The sequence below is a fragment of the Papaver somniferum genome, unplaced genomic scaffold, assembly GCF_003573695.1.
Source record: "Papaver somniferum cultivar HN1 unplaced genomic scaffold, ASM357369v1 unplaced-scaffold_132, whole genome shotgun sequence".
NCBI lineage: Eukaryota > Viridiplantae > Streptophyta > Magnoliopsida > Ranunculales > Papaveraceae > Papaver > Papaver somniferum.
The window spans coordinates 20,180,757-20,198,634 of record NW_020622381.1 but is presented as its reverse complement, the minus strand read 5'-3'; the positions used below and the strand labels follow the sequence as shown (position 1 = coordinate 20,198,634).

Here is a 17,878-nt window from a genome sequence, read left to right as displayed (position 1 = left end):
GAATCAAAAGGAGAGGGATTTCTGCTCACACAACAAACCTTGAAAACTCACAATGAGATAAATAAGGGGAGCCTTTGGCTCACAATGTCTCTATTTAACTTCAGAGACGTTCACATCCTCATATTTAACTTGAGAAAGTGGGGTTTTGCGTTTTTGAGGCTCAAGTATTGTACTTATTTTTGTTAAGAAAGTTTCCCTCTAACAATATAAATATTGGTTCTTTAAACTGCAGAAGACCTGTTCTTCTAGGGTTTTAGTCGTTCACGAGTTGTTTATTTGTTGTATTCTTTTCATTCCCAAGGAAGATACGGGTTCATGGCACCTGTGACTAGAGGATCAACAAGCAAGGATGCAGTTAAAGCAGCTAACGTACGTCGATGTACAGGAATTTCCTCCATAAGGGTGAAGAAAGTGAAGGCTGCAATTAATGGTAAAGGCTCTTCCTCAAACTGGTTCTTGTCCTTTTATCAAAGTGATGTTAACTTCAGGAACCTGGTAAAAGAATTCATCAGCAAAAGAAACGATTTAAAATCTAAAATCGCTTTGTCTTTGGAAGAACTAATTCACTATGAACGGATGTTATCCCTAACAACAAATACCATACGTAAACTGAAAAGTGAACTCAGTAAGTTGACAGTTATCTCCAAAGAGTTGGAGGAATTGAATGATCCCATTATCAATGGGTTTTTCAACAATGAGAAGGATTTCTCTGAAGTTGTCTTGGGAAAGCTTCATGTTGCCTAGTGTGTCTTCTTTTTGATTTAGTTGGAAGAATAACTAGTGCCTTGAATAGTAATGATTGTGACTACACATAGCTAGTATTCTTCATCTTCTTGTGTTTATTTTTTAGGTTTTGGTTTAAAAAATTCTAAAAATATTTGGAGGATGATGGTTTGCAGTATTTAATCTTTATGATTTGTCATATTGCAATTTGTTATGGGATGATTGGCGTTTACGCCCGTGAACTTGTGTTGTCCCATATATTTTCAAAAGTAAAGTCGTTCATGATCGGTATTCATGTATTGATTTAAGGATGAATAGACTTTTGACAAATACAAAAGTTAAGCCTATATTATCAATTCTTTGATGGAAGATAGGTTAAAATCTTTTGTGTGTAAGGATTATGTCTATTAATGATTGTTATGCATATAATGGTTGAAGATAGAATGAATCCTTGTGTATTCCACGGTATTGATCTTCATTGATCCATTCTTTTTGTATTACCGTGAGGCTCCTTAATGTGTCTTATGTTGAGCACGATACAACTAAGTCGGTTATTCTTTAATTGACTTTGTTGGTTGTTCCGTAAGATGTTATATGTTGAGCACCGTGAACTAAATTAATCATCTTGTTTGGTTATTTAGTTATGACTCCGTAAGATCCCTCTTATGTTGAGTATATGAACGGCTATGCTAATCGTTTTCTAATGGTTAAATTAGTCGTATGTTCCGTAAATTTACTTATGTCGAGCATAATCAATTAAATTGATCACTTTTTGTGTTTATTTTGGTTGCGTATTCCGATTAAATTAATCATGGGTTTACTTGTGATTAATTTGGTTGAGTTTTTGGATATAGAAAATCATTCCTATGGTTTTTGGTGTCCAATAAAAATCATTCTTTTCTTTCGAAATTAAGGTCGCTCTTGTTGTTCTTTCGGGAATGACATCAAATGGGGGAGAGTTCTTTTGAACTTGTGCTCAATGGTAATATCTTGTGGGGTGTGCAGCTGTGGAATTTTAGAGGGGTTATCTTGTATCTTTAAACTCCTTGATGAATGCTATTAGCTTCGGCTATATGATTGCATCTAAATAAGTTGATGTGTATTTTTTATTTTTAGTCATGAAATGTCTCTTAAGGAAATTCAATTATGATCTCGTTCTTGTACCTTTGTCAATTTTATTGACAAAAAGGGGGAGAATTAATGTGTAGTTCACACTACAAATACATATGGTTTTCGGATCATTGTGTAAGGGGGAGTGGTTTCCATGTGAGATGGAGTATTGACTAAGGGGGAGTGATACATATCACCATAGTATTATTTTTGAAGTTGTGATACAATTGGACTTTGACACTGTGTAATAATACTATGACACTGTATAACAATGATCGAGACCGATGCTTTCTAATTGTTATAGCTACGGATCTTCAACAACGGTGATGCTAAACTTACAACCTTTGGGATCATTGGAGTACTTGGAAATGACGAAGATTTCGAGGAATGTTGAAGAATTAGACATGTGGAATAGGAGCCATTAAATTTTCTTTATCTTTTTGTATTCCATATGTATTGGTATCTTTGTCACTAAAATTGACAAAGGAGGAGATTGTTAGAGCACTGCTCGGTCGACCTCGCATGCGTTGCTATCTCAAGCATGTTTGTCAATGTTAGTGATCAAAACTATAAGTCTTGATTTCTAGTCTACTATAGCTAAGTCTCGGACTAGGATAGAAAGTGTAGTTGAGCTCAAGGACTTCATGGCGATTCATCATACAAGTAAAAGAAATACTCAAGGAACCGGTGGAACTTCTCGACAAAAAGGTATGTGAAGACTTGAACTTATCTGTCACTCAAAAGTCTATCTATTCTATCTAATACTTCTTGAGACAAAAAGTCGTATGCTACATATAGACTTAGATTATACATACTTGGTATTTCGAGCTGAGTTTACCTTGCCTATCTATATCTCGAAATATGTGTTGGTAAGATTTTCGCTTCGACCAAGTTTATCTTTACCTAGTATGTTTCAATCGTCTTGAAAATTTCTTTGACGAGAAATGGTGTAACAACTGTATAAAGTCCTCTAAGAATATTTTAATGATTGGAATGAGAGTTTAGATTACAAATTATGGACATTAGTATTTTTGTGGAAACACATATGTGCATAAGTCTTATTCCTTGAACCAAAGTTTGCGAACTTTGTTGATCAAGAGAAACCGTGAGCCAAGTCCGCGAACCCAGTCTGCGAACTGCCGAACTTCTCATCCCGAGAAATTCTGCTGGAGTTGACAAGCTAGCTGCGTCCGCGAACCGGCGGAAAGTCTCTGCCGAGATTTTCTGCTGGAGTTTGTGAACTCTGCCTGGTTGCTTAAGTCCGCGAACCTAGTCTGCGAACATAAGAAGGTTATATATCTGAAGATGATTTCTGAACTTAAACTTATAAAGACTAAGGAATGCAGTATGCAAACCGTGGCTATAAAGTTCATGAACTGATTCAAGTGAATCAAATCATCTTTGCTTCAATTGTGTCTTGTGTAGTTACATAAGATTTCTTTGCAATTGAACAACTCTCTAACTAGTTCATTTGAGTCATTTGAACTAGTTATTGTGAAGAAGAACATGGTTGATATGAAATGCTCATATGGCTAACCTTTGGTTAACTATTGTTGAACCAACAAGTGCATACGTTTGGGTACGGTTAACAAACCTAGAAACGTGCATATCAATTGTGTGTAACAATCTAAGTTTTCGATCTAACGGTTGAGAAATATTAGCTTGAATCTAAATCAGGTTTTCATCTAACGGTGGATATTGATTGCTTTGTAACCAAGGAAAAACCCTGATTTGAAAGACTATATAAAGGAGATATCTATTATTGTGCAAAACTAATCCCCACACCTTACATGTGATACTAGTTTGTGTGCTAGAGTCGTTTCTCCTTTAACCTTTGGTTTTCTTCTTCTAAAACCAGGTTAACGACTTGAAGACTTCATTGGGATTGTGAAGCCAGACCGATACTACTTTTATCGTAGTTGTGTGATCTGATCTTGCATATTCTATCGTACAAGTACAATCAGATTGATTGGCTTGAGATTGATATCTCCGATAGGTATAAAAAGTAATCACAAACATCTTCGTCTCATTGTTTGTGATTCCTCAACATCTTGTTTTGCTACCATACGATTAAGATTATTGTGAGGTGATTGTTTAATTTAGGTTGTTCTTCGGGAATATAAGACCGGATTATCAATTGGTTTCTGTTCGCCTTAATTATATATCAAAAGACGGAACAAAAACTTTAGGGTTTTTCTGTGGGAGACAGATTGATCCTTTGATAGACTTGTCTGTGTGAGACAGATTTGTTTATTGTTAAAGCCTGCGATTTTGGGTCGTAGCACCTCTTAGTTGTGGGTGAGATCAACTAAGGTAATCAAGTGTGCAGTATCATGCTGGGATCATAGGCGTAGGGAGTGCAACTGTATCTTGGATCATTGGGAGACTGATTGGGGTTCAACTACAGTCCAGTCCGAAGTTAGCTTGGAGTAGGATAGTGTTTGTAGCGTCTTAATACAGTGTGTATTCAATCTGGACTAGGTCCCTGGGTTTTTCTGCATTTTCGGTTTCCTCGTTAACAAAATTTCTGGTGTCTGTGTTATTTTATTTTCCGCATTATATTGTTTATCTTTATAATTGAAATAATACAGGTTGTGCATTGTGATCATCAATTGGTATAATCCAACCTTTGGTTGTTTAATTGTCATTGATTGATCCTTGGACATTGGTCTTTGGTACCGTCCAAGTTATTCCTTGTGTTTGATTATTGAATCGCTGATTTCTTTTAGCTTGAGTAAATCAAAACAAGAGAGAGATATTAACTCCTTGAGATACTTCTACTTAGATTGAGTCTGACTGTCTAGTTGATTCTCTAGAAAGTATTTCGGAGTTGGTCCATACAGATTGCTAAGCGAAATATTGGGTGATGTTGTTAGACCCGCGCTTTTTCAAAAATAACGTACATCTAAATGTTGGAAATATATGCACAACTGTAGGAATAAACGTACAGGTTGGGTTGTGTCTGGAAAAAATTACGCTGGTAAAATGGACTTACCCCTTGTTATGGTAAAACATCTGCTCCATCGCTCAGGAATCCCGAAGTCAGTAAATGATGCCACAAGAGAAAAGTTAATCTACCACCGCTCCTTGAACCTCCTCAACCGTTAAAGGAACTTTTTGAGTGAGATGACAAAATCAAAAGAATTTAGAAAACTAAATTTAACTACAGATGTCCAGCAACCCAAATGAGCCAGGGATACAGAAACATAAACTTAAAATCACACCACCCACGCAAGTTGAATACTCATAGACTTCACTTAGAATCCTCCGAAGGTTTTCATAATGCAAATGTTAAATATGCATCTGCATTTGGATTAGATAGTTATCTAACATTTACTGGCGTCAAAACTCAAGTCATTTTCACATTTGCATTGTGTTAGTATCTTCAAGATACTATATATGATTCGTAACAGCGAAATGAATGGTAGATAGGAAGTAAGGTGTATATCTCCATGGTCCCCCAATTCTAACCGCTCCATAGCACAAAAAATGTAACATAAATTTGGTACACGGTACCCATTTGATCTCAACAAATAATCCCAACAATCAACACCAATGTCGACATTTCGACCATAAAATTAATAATCTAGATCGACCAATTAACTGTATGAACTGTTGTTTTGAGCTAATTAAAATGATGAAACCGCACTACCTGTCAACCAACATCCAATATACTAGCCAAATGTTCAGATACCATACATGAAGATAAACTTAAAAATCACACCACCTATAAAAGTATAAAAACTCAATTTAAACAACCTCAAACTGCATTTAATATTCTCTGAAGATTTTCTTCATGCAAATGTTAGAAATGCATTAATCTAGGTCAAATTTGTTGATTCATATAATGAATTAATAAAAATTTAAAAAACAAAAAAATTGACCAATATCAAAAATCGACACACCTGACAAACAAGTAGTTGATAGAATTCCTATATTCAATAGGGTAAAGCTTAATTCCAAATATCTAACATGCAATATGGGTGATTAATTTTTCTGACAAATTGAGAAGAAAATGATTTTGGTTTTGCATGTAAAAAAATGTGGAGGTTTCAGATTTGGAGAAAATTATAAAAGAGAATGAGGGAGATGAGAAAGATGATGTAAGTAAATAAATTGAAAGCTTCATTTGACAGGATAATCGACCTCTCCACTGTGTATATAGAGATGTTACTGTAAAATTCATTTCTAAGAATTCGGGAAAGATCGTGATAGTAGAAATTATTTTTGGAAATCTTGAATAAAGAAAATATTAGCCCGAATGACGGAAATATCCTTATTTTTATACCGACGAACAAAATGTGGTTTTAAATCGGCCTTAGTCTCTCTTCTATTCAATTCTGTTTTTTCTTCTTCTAATGGACAGAGGTCGAGCCAGGGATCAGTATACTCGACCTCTATATCTCAACCAAAGCGTAGCCAATTCTAATATGGAAAATTGGTTGGACTTTTTTTTTCTTCTGTTGGTAAGCAATACGTTAAACTTTATATTTTCTAATCCACGACTAGGCTTTACCAGATAATAACCAGAATCTCAGGCCTTAGCTAAGAACTAGGCAGTTTTTAATGGCATGATCCACACGTCTCGACTACTATGACCCGGATAACTAAACACGATAACATAACATGTCTATTACCATATGAACTAAAAACCCAGCTAACTAAACACAATATCATAACCTGACTACTTGCACGGTCGGGTAAAACACCATATCCTCAGGCCCAGCTAAGAACTAGCCAGTTTTAATGACATGATCCATACGTCTCGACTACTATGACCTGGATAATTATAAACACCAGATCATAACCTGACTACTTACATGTGGACTAAAATATTTTATGAGGATAAAAACCAGACTACTAAACAACATAAAAAGAAACTCCCAAAATCAGGTTCTTACGGCGTCTACGGATATGACACAACTAACTAAACATCGTGTTCGTTGGCCCCAGCCAACCGATGTACTCAATCCCGCGACAGGCCCAAGTACTATGATCTAACAAACTATACTATGACACGACTGACTAAATACTAGGCACGTCCCTAATGGTCGGTGTCGTAGGACCCGACTGCTACGATCCATCCAAGTAAACACACTCTCGACCATTTCATGTAGGCTAAAATTTTGTGGCAAGATACTTGTCGACCGACTAAACAACAAATAAAATTCGAAAAAGGTTGAGCCCCGTCGTAGGCCTAGTATATATATATATATATATATATATATATATATATATATATCACGGGTTCCTTCTTATGATATATACTCGTTCCGTAACTTCAAAATTTCTCTTGAGATATTATGTTGTGTACAATGGATGGATGCAAAAAGGAAGACAGAGTTGGAGAAGGCAATGTTCTCGAGTTTCATGAGAACCCTGTTATCATAAACTGCTATCATGCAGTTGATCATGAAAACAAACTTCTGGTTCAGATGTCATCTCAATTGGTGGGAAATGTTCTTCGAGATTTTGGGGTTGTACGTGAACAACTTGAAATTGCAACAAAGAATCTTGAATTTTTCTGAAAACCGAACTGAAGAAAGCAACTGATGATCTTGTTTATGTTCGATCTCTGGTTTCTTATTATGTTTAAAGTCCTTCAGTTTTGTTCTTCTTAGGAGTCTTTTTTTTAAGGAAACTTCTAATGAGAATTTATACTTGTGTTTTAAGAAGGATAACTAGGGTTTGGAATAACATATATTGTGACTACACATAGCTATTACCAACGATTCTCATTTTGCAATGTTTTTAGATTTATTTATTTAAATTCTAAGTTATTTGGAAGATGATTTTGCAGTATTAATCTTTATTGATTTCATATATCGCAAATAATGTTATGAGATATGTGTGTTTACGTCCGTGAACTATGATTGTCCCATACATGTCAAAAGCTAAGTCTATCATGTCATTATGCAAATAATGATGGAAAATAGAATGAACTTTAGATTTATATGTCAAAAATTAAGTCTATGGTATCATTTTACCTTGTAGCCATAGTGCACCATTTGGCCATGGGTTTAAACCTAAACCGATCATCTGTAGTAATAAGACACCTTTTGATCGTGGGTTTTAATCTAAACCCACCACCCGTATAGTCATAGATGAGTATATGGTCGCATTAATAACTAGTTATAAAACACCAAGATGACCATATATTATTGACAAAAATTCCAACCATATGTTGAGAATTATAAGAACTCAATTTTTCACGAAAAGTGATACAAAAACCCCAAATACTTTAAAATAGATAAATTAGATCCATTTTATTTTTAAAATATACCTAACCTACCCTCACATTTTGTTGCTTCTTTGTATACGAGACTTATCTCCTCTTCTTTTTTATCGTCACGTCCGACTCTTATTTCATTTCTTTTCTCCACCGACTCGTCTTGTCCGACCACCACCATAAGGAGAACCTCTTCTTCCTCGTTCCGCACCACCACCAAATCGACGACCATTTCCTAGTCCTCCGTCAACACCATCTCCCCCCCCCCCCCCCCCCCCCCCCAACAAAACCAAGACCACCAACACCTCATCCTTATCTTTGTAAATTTACATTGAGAATTTAGGGTTTATTTGTTCCTCCGTCAACACCATTTCACTGTAGAACTTAGGGTTTCAAATCACTTAGAAATAGAAGAAGAAAAAGAGGAATTGGATGTCAGTAAAATAACAACAAACCAACAAAAAATTTAATTATTGTTTGGCGAATTGGGAATTTTGGTGCCCATCTCTTCGTCCATTGATTCACTTCTTCAATAGTGGTTGTACAACCACAAACCAAGATTTGGGTACTTATTTTCTACTTGATTTCATACGAGTGGTTGTTAAATTATAATTTTATATGAGTTGCTGTTGAGTCTATATGTTTGATTTTTTATTTTCAATTGAGATAAAATTTTCACTTATGTTGAATCTGTCATTGGGTTTATGTTTTAGTGATGGTTTGGACCCAATTTTGGATTTTTGGGTTCAATTGATTTTATATTCCAACGAATTTTAGATTTGAATTTGAAGTCATGATTGTTTCAGTTTGATTCATTTATTGTGTTTAATGATAATTTTGGATCAAGCACTTACAGGAGATGATGTTTGAGATAAATGCTTCATCTAATTTTTTCCGACGAAACCAATTTGTTGGTGATATAATTATGTATTTTTTTGAATCTATGATTCGGAAGTTCAAGATAAAGTTAATTGTTCGAAGCTGCTGATGGTAGCTATCTATTACTATTATGATCTATGAATGAGTGAAGCATCATAGAATACAAATTATTCTTACTCCATCATTTAGGGTTGTTGGTACTGGAGTTTCAATGTTATAACTGCTGGAAACTTAGTCTAGATGATGAAACTTTGACACCAACTACAAATCTGTTTCTTTTGATATCTAGAATATGTGCACTGCCGGAACTATGAATCCAAATCTAACCGTTAGAACGCAGTGATTTTTGGATATGTTATTCTTTGATATGTAAGGAAAGTTTGACTAAAATTTCAGGATGATTGGACTTGGGAAAGTGGGTGAAACTGTTGTATTACAGGGATCCATACTGCAGAATTTATACAACGCGACAGAGTTTGTGATATTCGAATGAGGTACTTAGACTACTTGGATTTCTCTAATTTTTTGATATGAGCAACCCATTTTTATGATGTTTAATTTGTAAAAGTTTCAAAACAAATGGATTGTGATAAGTACCCAAATATAGGATTTTTCTACAGTTTTACTAGTAGGAATTCAGTTTCATTTAAACACTACTGTAGCTAAATGTTTCAGTCCCTCCATACAATACTTTAGACTTGCTATTGTGATACTTTTCTTGGTTCTTATACATAATCTATAAATGTACTCGTTTGATGTATACTGGTCTTGTTGGCTATGGTATATTAATATGTACTTCTAATTTAAGTTGCCGGTATGGAAATGGTTAGTTGAATTGGTGACGTCAATAGTTGGTTCTTAGTTATTGTTGTTGGCTCAAGTTAATACTGTCATTGTGCATGAATATCTTCATGTAATACTTTTGTTATACCAAATCTTTTAATTTGATTGCAACTGCTTGATTTGGTTGGTCGATTAATCCCGTCAACATGATACAGTAGTTTACTAACACATTTTATGCAAGGTTATGAGCTAGAAATCCATTCTAACCAATTCCAAAATTAAGAAGCTATCTTTTAAGAGGGTTTTAGTATGAACAGTTGTAGTGGATAATCAACATTCATTAGTGGACAGGACACATGAATTTCCTTACGAGCAAATCAAATTGATCTAGTAGATCATGCTTTAGCACAAGAGTTTTGGTGTAACACCCATTCATACATTTTATTTTATAACCTCGTTGTCCGATACAAGGATTATTGGTGTTTTATTAATAAATATAAACGGTTAGAATTAGCATTTTGTATGCCTTCGAGTGTGTTGTAATAAGGGTGCTACCAGGTGGAATCAAGATCTCCCATGCGTCATTCCTAGAAATGTGATTCTATTATGTTGTTGTCCGGTGCAAGCTCACTCATTATACGTTTGTAATTATAGCTGGATTTTCGAAGAGTATGCACGAGGAAAATAAGAATGGTTTCTTAGTTTGTGTTGATACCGTGTTGTACCACCATATTCTTCTTCACCATAACTAGTTCAAATGACTCAAATGAACTAGTTAGAGAGTTGTTCAATTGCTTAGATCTTATGTAACTACACAAGACACAATCGAAGCAAAAACGGTTTGATTCACTCGAATCGGTTCATGAACTTTATAGCCACGGTTTGCAAAAGCATTCCTTAGTTTATATAAACATGAGTTCAAGAACAACCGATTTTAGATATAACCTGCTCAAGTTCGCGGACTGGGTTCGCGAACTTAAGCTCATAGAAGGAGTTCACAAACTTCAGCAGAAATTCTCGGGTCGAGAACTTCCGCCAGTTCGCGGACTGAGTTCGCGGACTTGTCTCACGCCACATTCTGTTTCTCTTGATCAACAAAGTTCGCAAACTTTGGTTCAAGGAATAAGGACTTATACATATATGTGTTTCCACAACAATGCTTATATCCTACCAATGGTTATGTAATCTAAACTCTCATTTCAATCATTAAAACATTCTCAGAGAACGTTATATAGCCGTTATTCACATACCATTTTTCGTCAGACCAATTTCCAAAGTGATTGAAACATAACATGACATTCGTCACTAGGTAAAGATGAATTTGGCTAAAGCGAAAGCTTACCAACACATATTTCGAGAAATAGATAGGCGAGTTACACTCGGCTCGAAATAGCAAATGTGTATAATGAAAGTCTATATATCAAAACGACTTTTGTCTCAAGAATAGGAGATAGAGTAGATAGACTTTTGAATGACAGATAAGTTCAAGTCTCCACATACCTTTTAGTCGATGAAGATCCACCAGTTCCTTGAGTAGTCCTTCGTCTTGTATGATGATTTCCATAGAGTCTTGAGCTCAACTACACTTTCTATCCTAGTCTGAGACCTTTAGGTATATAGACTAGAAATCAAGACTTATAGTTTTGATCACTAACATTGACAAACATGCTTGAGATAGCAACGCATGCGAGTTCGAACGAGCAATGCTCTAACATAGTATATACTTCCTTGACACTTTGATCATAATAGAATGATCAAGTCATCGATATTAGATATATATAAATATAATAACTTTGTATGTTATGTTTATATAAAAGATTTGAAAGAAACAAAGATAGAAACGGAAACAAGTCAAGTTACTAACGTCGAACAGAAGGATTATGTGTACGTTGATGTCGATAGGTCTTCAGATTCTTCAGAGTAACACGAGTTTGTCTCAACATTTCTAATGTTCCTAGTCTAACCTAACGAAGTTGATTATAGTAACCTAATCAAGCAGCTTTGAGTTTTGGAGCTAAGATAATATGACAACCAAACTTAACATACCAATGCTTGGTGGGTTCAACCGAGCAATGCTCTAACAAATTGAATTACTCATCAGGGGGAGCGCCATCATTAAAGGTGTATTTACTGGGATTATCACGTTGTACTCTTTTTCCTTCGTCCATGTTTCGTCCCCTTGGGTTTTCCTTTTCAAGGTTTTAACGAGACAACATATGCATGCTCAACACCGTTCGAGTCTTTACATGCTTATCCAATTTAACATTTTTCTCTTTTGAGTTTTCCTGGTACATTTGCAGTGACTTAGCCATAGTGGTCATCAGAGGAGTGTTATAAACCCAAAGTCTAATTACTAAGATGTCCTTATGTCTAACATTAATTAGGGTCTATATATCTTGGTCACCAAGTCTTTCCAGTTTCATAACATAAAGTAAATTTATTTCTTTTTTCATTCATTATTTTTGGGGTAAAAAATCGTGCTAGACTAATATTTGAACACGTAATCTTTTTAATTTAAATAACCCAAAACATTATGTAAATTTGGCATGGCCGAAAGAGGTGAGTTTGATGGAGATGCCATTGAGGTGCCAAGTTCGTAGAAATCACAACTATAAGATAAATGGGATGCTCTCGACCACCTCAATAGTTGGAAAATTCCCCTAGGCGTAGATGGGATCCAACAGTAGAAAAGAGTCGAGTCATGGCATTGAACCTTGCCAGTTGGCACCTTAACTTGACTTCTGCAATGGTACCTAAGATGGCATACCTAAAGTGAGCAGGCTTGGCTTATACCCCAAATGTAAAAGTATATGTGCCGGCTGTAGTGACTAGGGATGTGCAAGGCCGTAAGGTAATTGCCTTTCATTATTAACTTGCTGATCCGGGATCCGTCACTGAGTCATCAATGGATCTGTGTAAATAGCTTCTTGGCAGTTTTTCTTACCTGTTGCTCAATCCGCCTGATCCAAGCCACGGGATGGAGGGTTGTGGTCCGGCAGATTGCAAAATGAATGTGGATATGAGTCATGGGAACAATTGATCTGGTCCGCTGCTCATTTCAATTTATACTTCAACTATTTCTCTCTGTCTAAACCCTGAACTCTACTCTCTCTCTCTGAAACTAGTAGAAGTCAAATTTATCAAAGTCCCCAACGGCTACCTTCTACTCCCCACTCTCTCATCTCCCGCCATGTCCATCCATCCACCATATCAAGCAAGCTCATGGTCTAATCATAGCAGTGGGTCTCTCCACCAACAACACAATCATGGCTCACCTTCTCTCCGCATTAGCTATCTCTCCACCAGATTCATCGCCATCAACCTCACAATATTCACTCTCGATATTTCAACGTTTCGAAAACCCAAACATTTTCGCTTCAAATAGTATGATTAGATGTTTGGCTAAATCCCAAACTCCTCAAAATTCCTTTCTACTGTATAAATCCATGCATCAGAATGTTTACTGTCAGCCTAATAATTATACTTTTCCATTTGTTCTTCAAGCTTGCAGTAAGCTTTTAGGTACTCGTGAAGGACTCCAGATTCATAATCATATTGTTAAACTCGGGTTTACTAAAGATGTTTACATCAAAAACTCTTTAATCAATTTTTATAGTATGTGTGGTCAAATACAAAGTTCCCGTCAAGTGTTTGATGAAAATCCTCAGTGTAGTGATACTGTTACTTGGAATGCAATTTTAGCTAGTTATGCTAGAGATGAGCAGTTAGATACCTCGGAACAGTTGTTTGATGAAATGCCTGAGAAAGATGTGATTTCTTGGAGTACATTGATTGTGGGTTATGTTCAAGGAGGGAAATTAGAAAAGGGGTTGGACTGTTTTAGAGAAATGAAAGAGAAAGGACTAATTCCAAATGAGGCAATTTTTGTTACTGTTCTCTCGGCTTCAGCTCAAATGGCTTTGCTTCAGCATGGGAAACTAGTTCATTCCACTATAAAAGCGTCCAACCGTCGAATGACTGTTCCACTAAAAACTGCTCTTATCGATATGTATGCAAAATGTGGTTGTATTGAGATGTCAAGGCAACTTTTTGATGAAATGCGTCGAAGAGATGTTTGGTCTTGGAATGTCATGATTTGCGGTTTAGCAACTCATGGCCTAGGAAAGGAAGCTCTTGAACTTTTTGAAAGGTTCACGAAAGAAGGGCGGAGACCAATTAATGTGACCTTTGTCGGGGTATTGAACGCCTGCGGTCGAGCAGGTCTTGTCAATGAAGGCCGGCGATATTTCAAGTTGATGACAGAGGTTTATGGGATTGAGCCGGAGATGGAGCATTATGGGTGCATTGTTGATCTCTTGGGCAGAGCTGGATTTGTGGAAGAAGCTTTGCAATTGGTCGAGAATATGACAATTCAACCAGATCCCGTATTGTGGGGAACATTATTAGGGGCATGTAAGGTTCATGGGCAAGTTGAATTAGGTGAAAAACTCGGCAGGAAACTAATTGAAATGGATCCTAAACATGACGGCCATTATGTATTGCTTGCCAATATTTATGCGAAAGCTAGAAAATGGGAAGATGTGGTCAGAGTAAGAAGACTAATGGTTGATCGAGGAAATAATAAAATTGCTGGATGGAGCTTGATTGAAGCACAGGGAGAGGTTCATCGGTTTATCGTAGGGGATAGAGAGCATAAACACTCTTTGGAGATATACAAAATGCTCAATGTGATTGATAGGCATCTGGCAGAAGCCGGATACTCCCCAGATGTTTCACCTGTTTTACATGATATAGGAAAGGAGGAGAAAGAGAATGCAATTAGAGTGCACAGTGAGAGGTTAGCTATTGCTTTTGGTTTGTTGGTAACACAAGTTGGTGATTGTATTCGAATTGTGAAAAACTTGAGAGTTTGTGAGGATTGTCATTTGGTTTGCAAGATGATCTCGAAGGTTTTTGAGCGGGAGATTATTGTAAGGGATGGAAGCCGATTTCATCATTTTAAAGTGGGTAATTGTTCTTGCCATGACTATTGGTAATGAATCTGTTGTAAAATGGATTCAATTTTAGTTTTAACACTTATTTCTTGGGTTTGACTATTTGAGATGGAGTATAGGCATTTATAGGATATTATGGTCTCCTGCTGTTGAAGTGTTCAACTTTAAGTTAAACTTGTGTTACCTATCAGAAAGAACTGGCAACTTATCTTCATCATCATATGGACAGCATCCTCCTCCAAGCACAACAACAGGTAATCACCTACCCACCTCTGTCTTCATTGGGTTTTTGATTTCTCAATGCGGTTGACGCCATCCTATTGCACTGGCTTAGCATTGCACAAAACATGGGCTCACCACTATCATCATATACACTTCATCGAAGTATTTTAGCTGGCTATCATTGAACTGTCATCATCTCATATCTTTGGCTAAGACGAACAGAGTTTATCTTTGTCGTACAGTCTTGGCCTTACGTGCTCTGTTCATGTCATTCTTTGCACCTATTTCCTAATTATTTTCTTAGAGTCTACTTATAGAAACAAACAAGTAAATGAAAGTCATACATATTGCATTTACAAACAGTAGGGCATTTGAATGAGTGATACGCAGATCGCTCAAGTGTAATTTTTCTATCAGTTTGCCTTTTTAGATCCATACTACTTCAGTTAGATTGATCTCCGGATGCTTTGGTTCGTATAGTGCTCAAGTTGTGTTACTATGATTCGCTCTCATATATGTTTCCTAACTCTTCAGTTTACTCCATGAAATTAAAATTTCCTTCATATCATAAGTCTTCACTCTAACATGTAGGCTTTAACATTCAAAACTGGTCTTTGGTGACGTATAGAGGCTTTAAATTATTCTCATACTGCCTTTAATTTTGCAAGGTCACTGCATGCTTATTCTCTACACAACTTCAAATTTAAACAGACTGTTGGATTATTGATAGTTACTTTGAAGATGTCATGGGCACTAGCGGAACTTTTCAAAACCTGCACCTTATATGGATTAAAAGCTCCTGAAACCTGTCCAGATTTTGTCCAAAGTTTCAGCAATTTGTAGAATTTGTTTACCCTAACTTGTCACCTACCGGCCAATTTTTTCTGGGTGTCTACTCAAAATATCAGGAACATGCTCGGTCTCCATTAACAGTACAAAAGCAATGGTGCATACCTATGACAATGTATTGGAGCTTAGACAGGGTTGGGTTTTACTTGATATGCAATTAAGTTTTAGCCAGATAATAATTTTCAAATGCTAAAGCCAACATGTGAAGAGCAAGTGCCCAACTTGTGTTTATGTAATGATCTTCATGACCTACTTCACATTTAAAATTGAATTTTGAAGTCTCATATGCGCAGGCACTAGATCACTAGACTAGAGTGGCCCTTTGCTTGTTTTGAAGTATTGTGATGATGTGATCTAAGGTTATAATAATACATAAAAAGGTGTTCCATTCCTTCATTGCTAATATTCACTGAACTTTCCAAAACTTTGAAAGACTGCAGTTTTGACACACAACTTTGAAAGCTGAAAATTCTGGTAGTTATTGTAGATCAAATTTGTTTGTTTGTTAGTAAAGGGAATGATTTGCTCAATCTTATATAATACAGTATACTTTTCTTAAATTCAATATTCTCTGATCAAAACCTATTTCTATGGCTTTTTGGATATAAAGAAGAGAGTAGAAAACAATTTATATGTGGGTTCATAGGTCATTTTATAAGCAACTGGTAAATCCTACTTGCGCAACTGCTAGTCAACTGTTTATGAATCAACTCCCTTTTGGCTTTCTTAGGATTAGAAATTACCAAATAAGCTTCAATATCTATTACAATTTCAATCTTTAGCATAAACACCATAAGTTTTCAGGCATCTAGCCGGGGACTAGTTATCGATTCAGGAACACTCTTTCGAGAGTGAGATGTCCTCATGAACATACTTTCGAGAGAGTGTCTCAAGGCTTGATTGAGCCCACCTCTCTCGGTGTGTTATACTAGTCCGATTGAGCATACATTTCTCGCTGTGTTATACTAGCCCGATTGAGCATATTTGAATCTGGACTAACAGTCTCAGAAACAATCACGACCACGCAAGTTGGCCGCATGATTTAACCAGCCTAGACGATCCTCAGCAGGAGCAGGCTACCATCTTAATGACCACCAGCGGGCCCGTTTATGCCCTGGTCGGTCGAATACATACCACGCCTCCCAAACAACCACCGAACACCAGCTAGAGTAGGATGGTTGGGCTGGTATGGAGCAGCTTGGAAAACATGTACGCACAAGACTACCAATGTCGGTCTCAAACAGATCGCGGCCGTCCAACTACACCGGCATGGTTGGACGGCATAGATCGTCCCATGGCCGGTTGGACAAGCGTTGTCCTGCACACCGGCGGGCCCCTTCACGCCTGCATAATCGACCACCTCATGACCTATCCAGGGAGAAGCAAACGCTCGCCCAAAGTTCGGCCGACGTGATGCTTTAAGGGTCGCAGGAAATTTCACTAAAGGTCTTAAATTGATCACGACCATCCAATCTCACCAGCATGTTTGGATGGCTTAGATCATACCCATAGTCGTCAGGCAGGTATTGGCATGTTCACCACTGGCCCAATGTGGACCCCACATGGTCGGCCTCCCCAAAAGAGGAGCGTAGCTTGCCAATTCGTCCATCCAAAGTAGCGTGGACATGAAACCCTAATTAGGGTTCGTGGCATATCACATGTGTCGCAAATCAGTCGCGACCATCCATCTTCGCAGGCATAGATGGAGGGTGTAGATATAGACTCAAAGGGTCCCAAGCATGTCAACACAATCATCGTGGGCCCGTCTACATGCGTGACTAATCGGCCAAGGCCGACCATGGCTAGATGCCTCGATTTGTGCGCCCAAACTAGGCATGTTCGCACGGTTCTAATTGCAAACCGATCTCGACCACTCAACTTTGTCGGAAAAATCGAGTGGCTTAGATCACATCTCCATGGGACCGTGAGGCACGGACGTGTACACCGGCAAGCCGTCTACACGCATGCCCGGTCGGTCTATCCAAAAACATCTCCCATGCATGGATTCGACCAAGCTGAAAGAAGGTACTTGCGCACCTCCTAAACCCTAATCTGACGATCGCAAATGTGGGTCGCAAGTCATCTCGTCCGTCCAACTTCGCTAGCTTGGACGGACAGCCTAAGACAG

The 17,878-nt window shown here is 37.1% G+C and overlaps 1 protein-coding gene across 1 annotated transcript; it reads left to right on the top strand.

Moving 5' to 3' along the window:
• The first annotated feature begins 315 nt into the window (after positions 1–315).
• Positions 316–16,062, top strand: LOC113332893 (pentatricopeptide repeat-containing protein At3g62890-like). Its single transcript, XM_026579394.1, has 3 exons — positions 316–495; positions 12,853–14,933; positions 15,570–16,062. The coding sequence occupies exons 1-2, from the start codon at positions 316–318 to the stop codon at positions 14,719–14,721; spliced, it is 2,049 nt and encodes a 682-aa protein (XP_026435179.1). The 3' UTR covers positions 14,722–14,933; positions 15,570–16,062.
• The last annotated feature ends 1,816 nt before the right edge of the window (positions 16,063–17,878 follow it).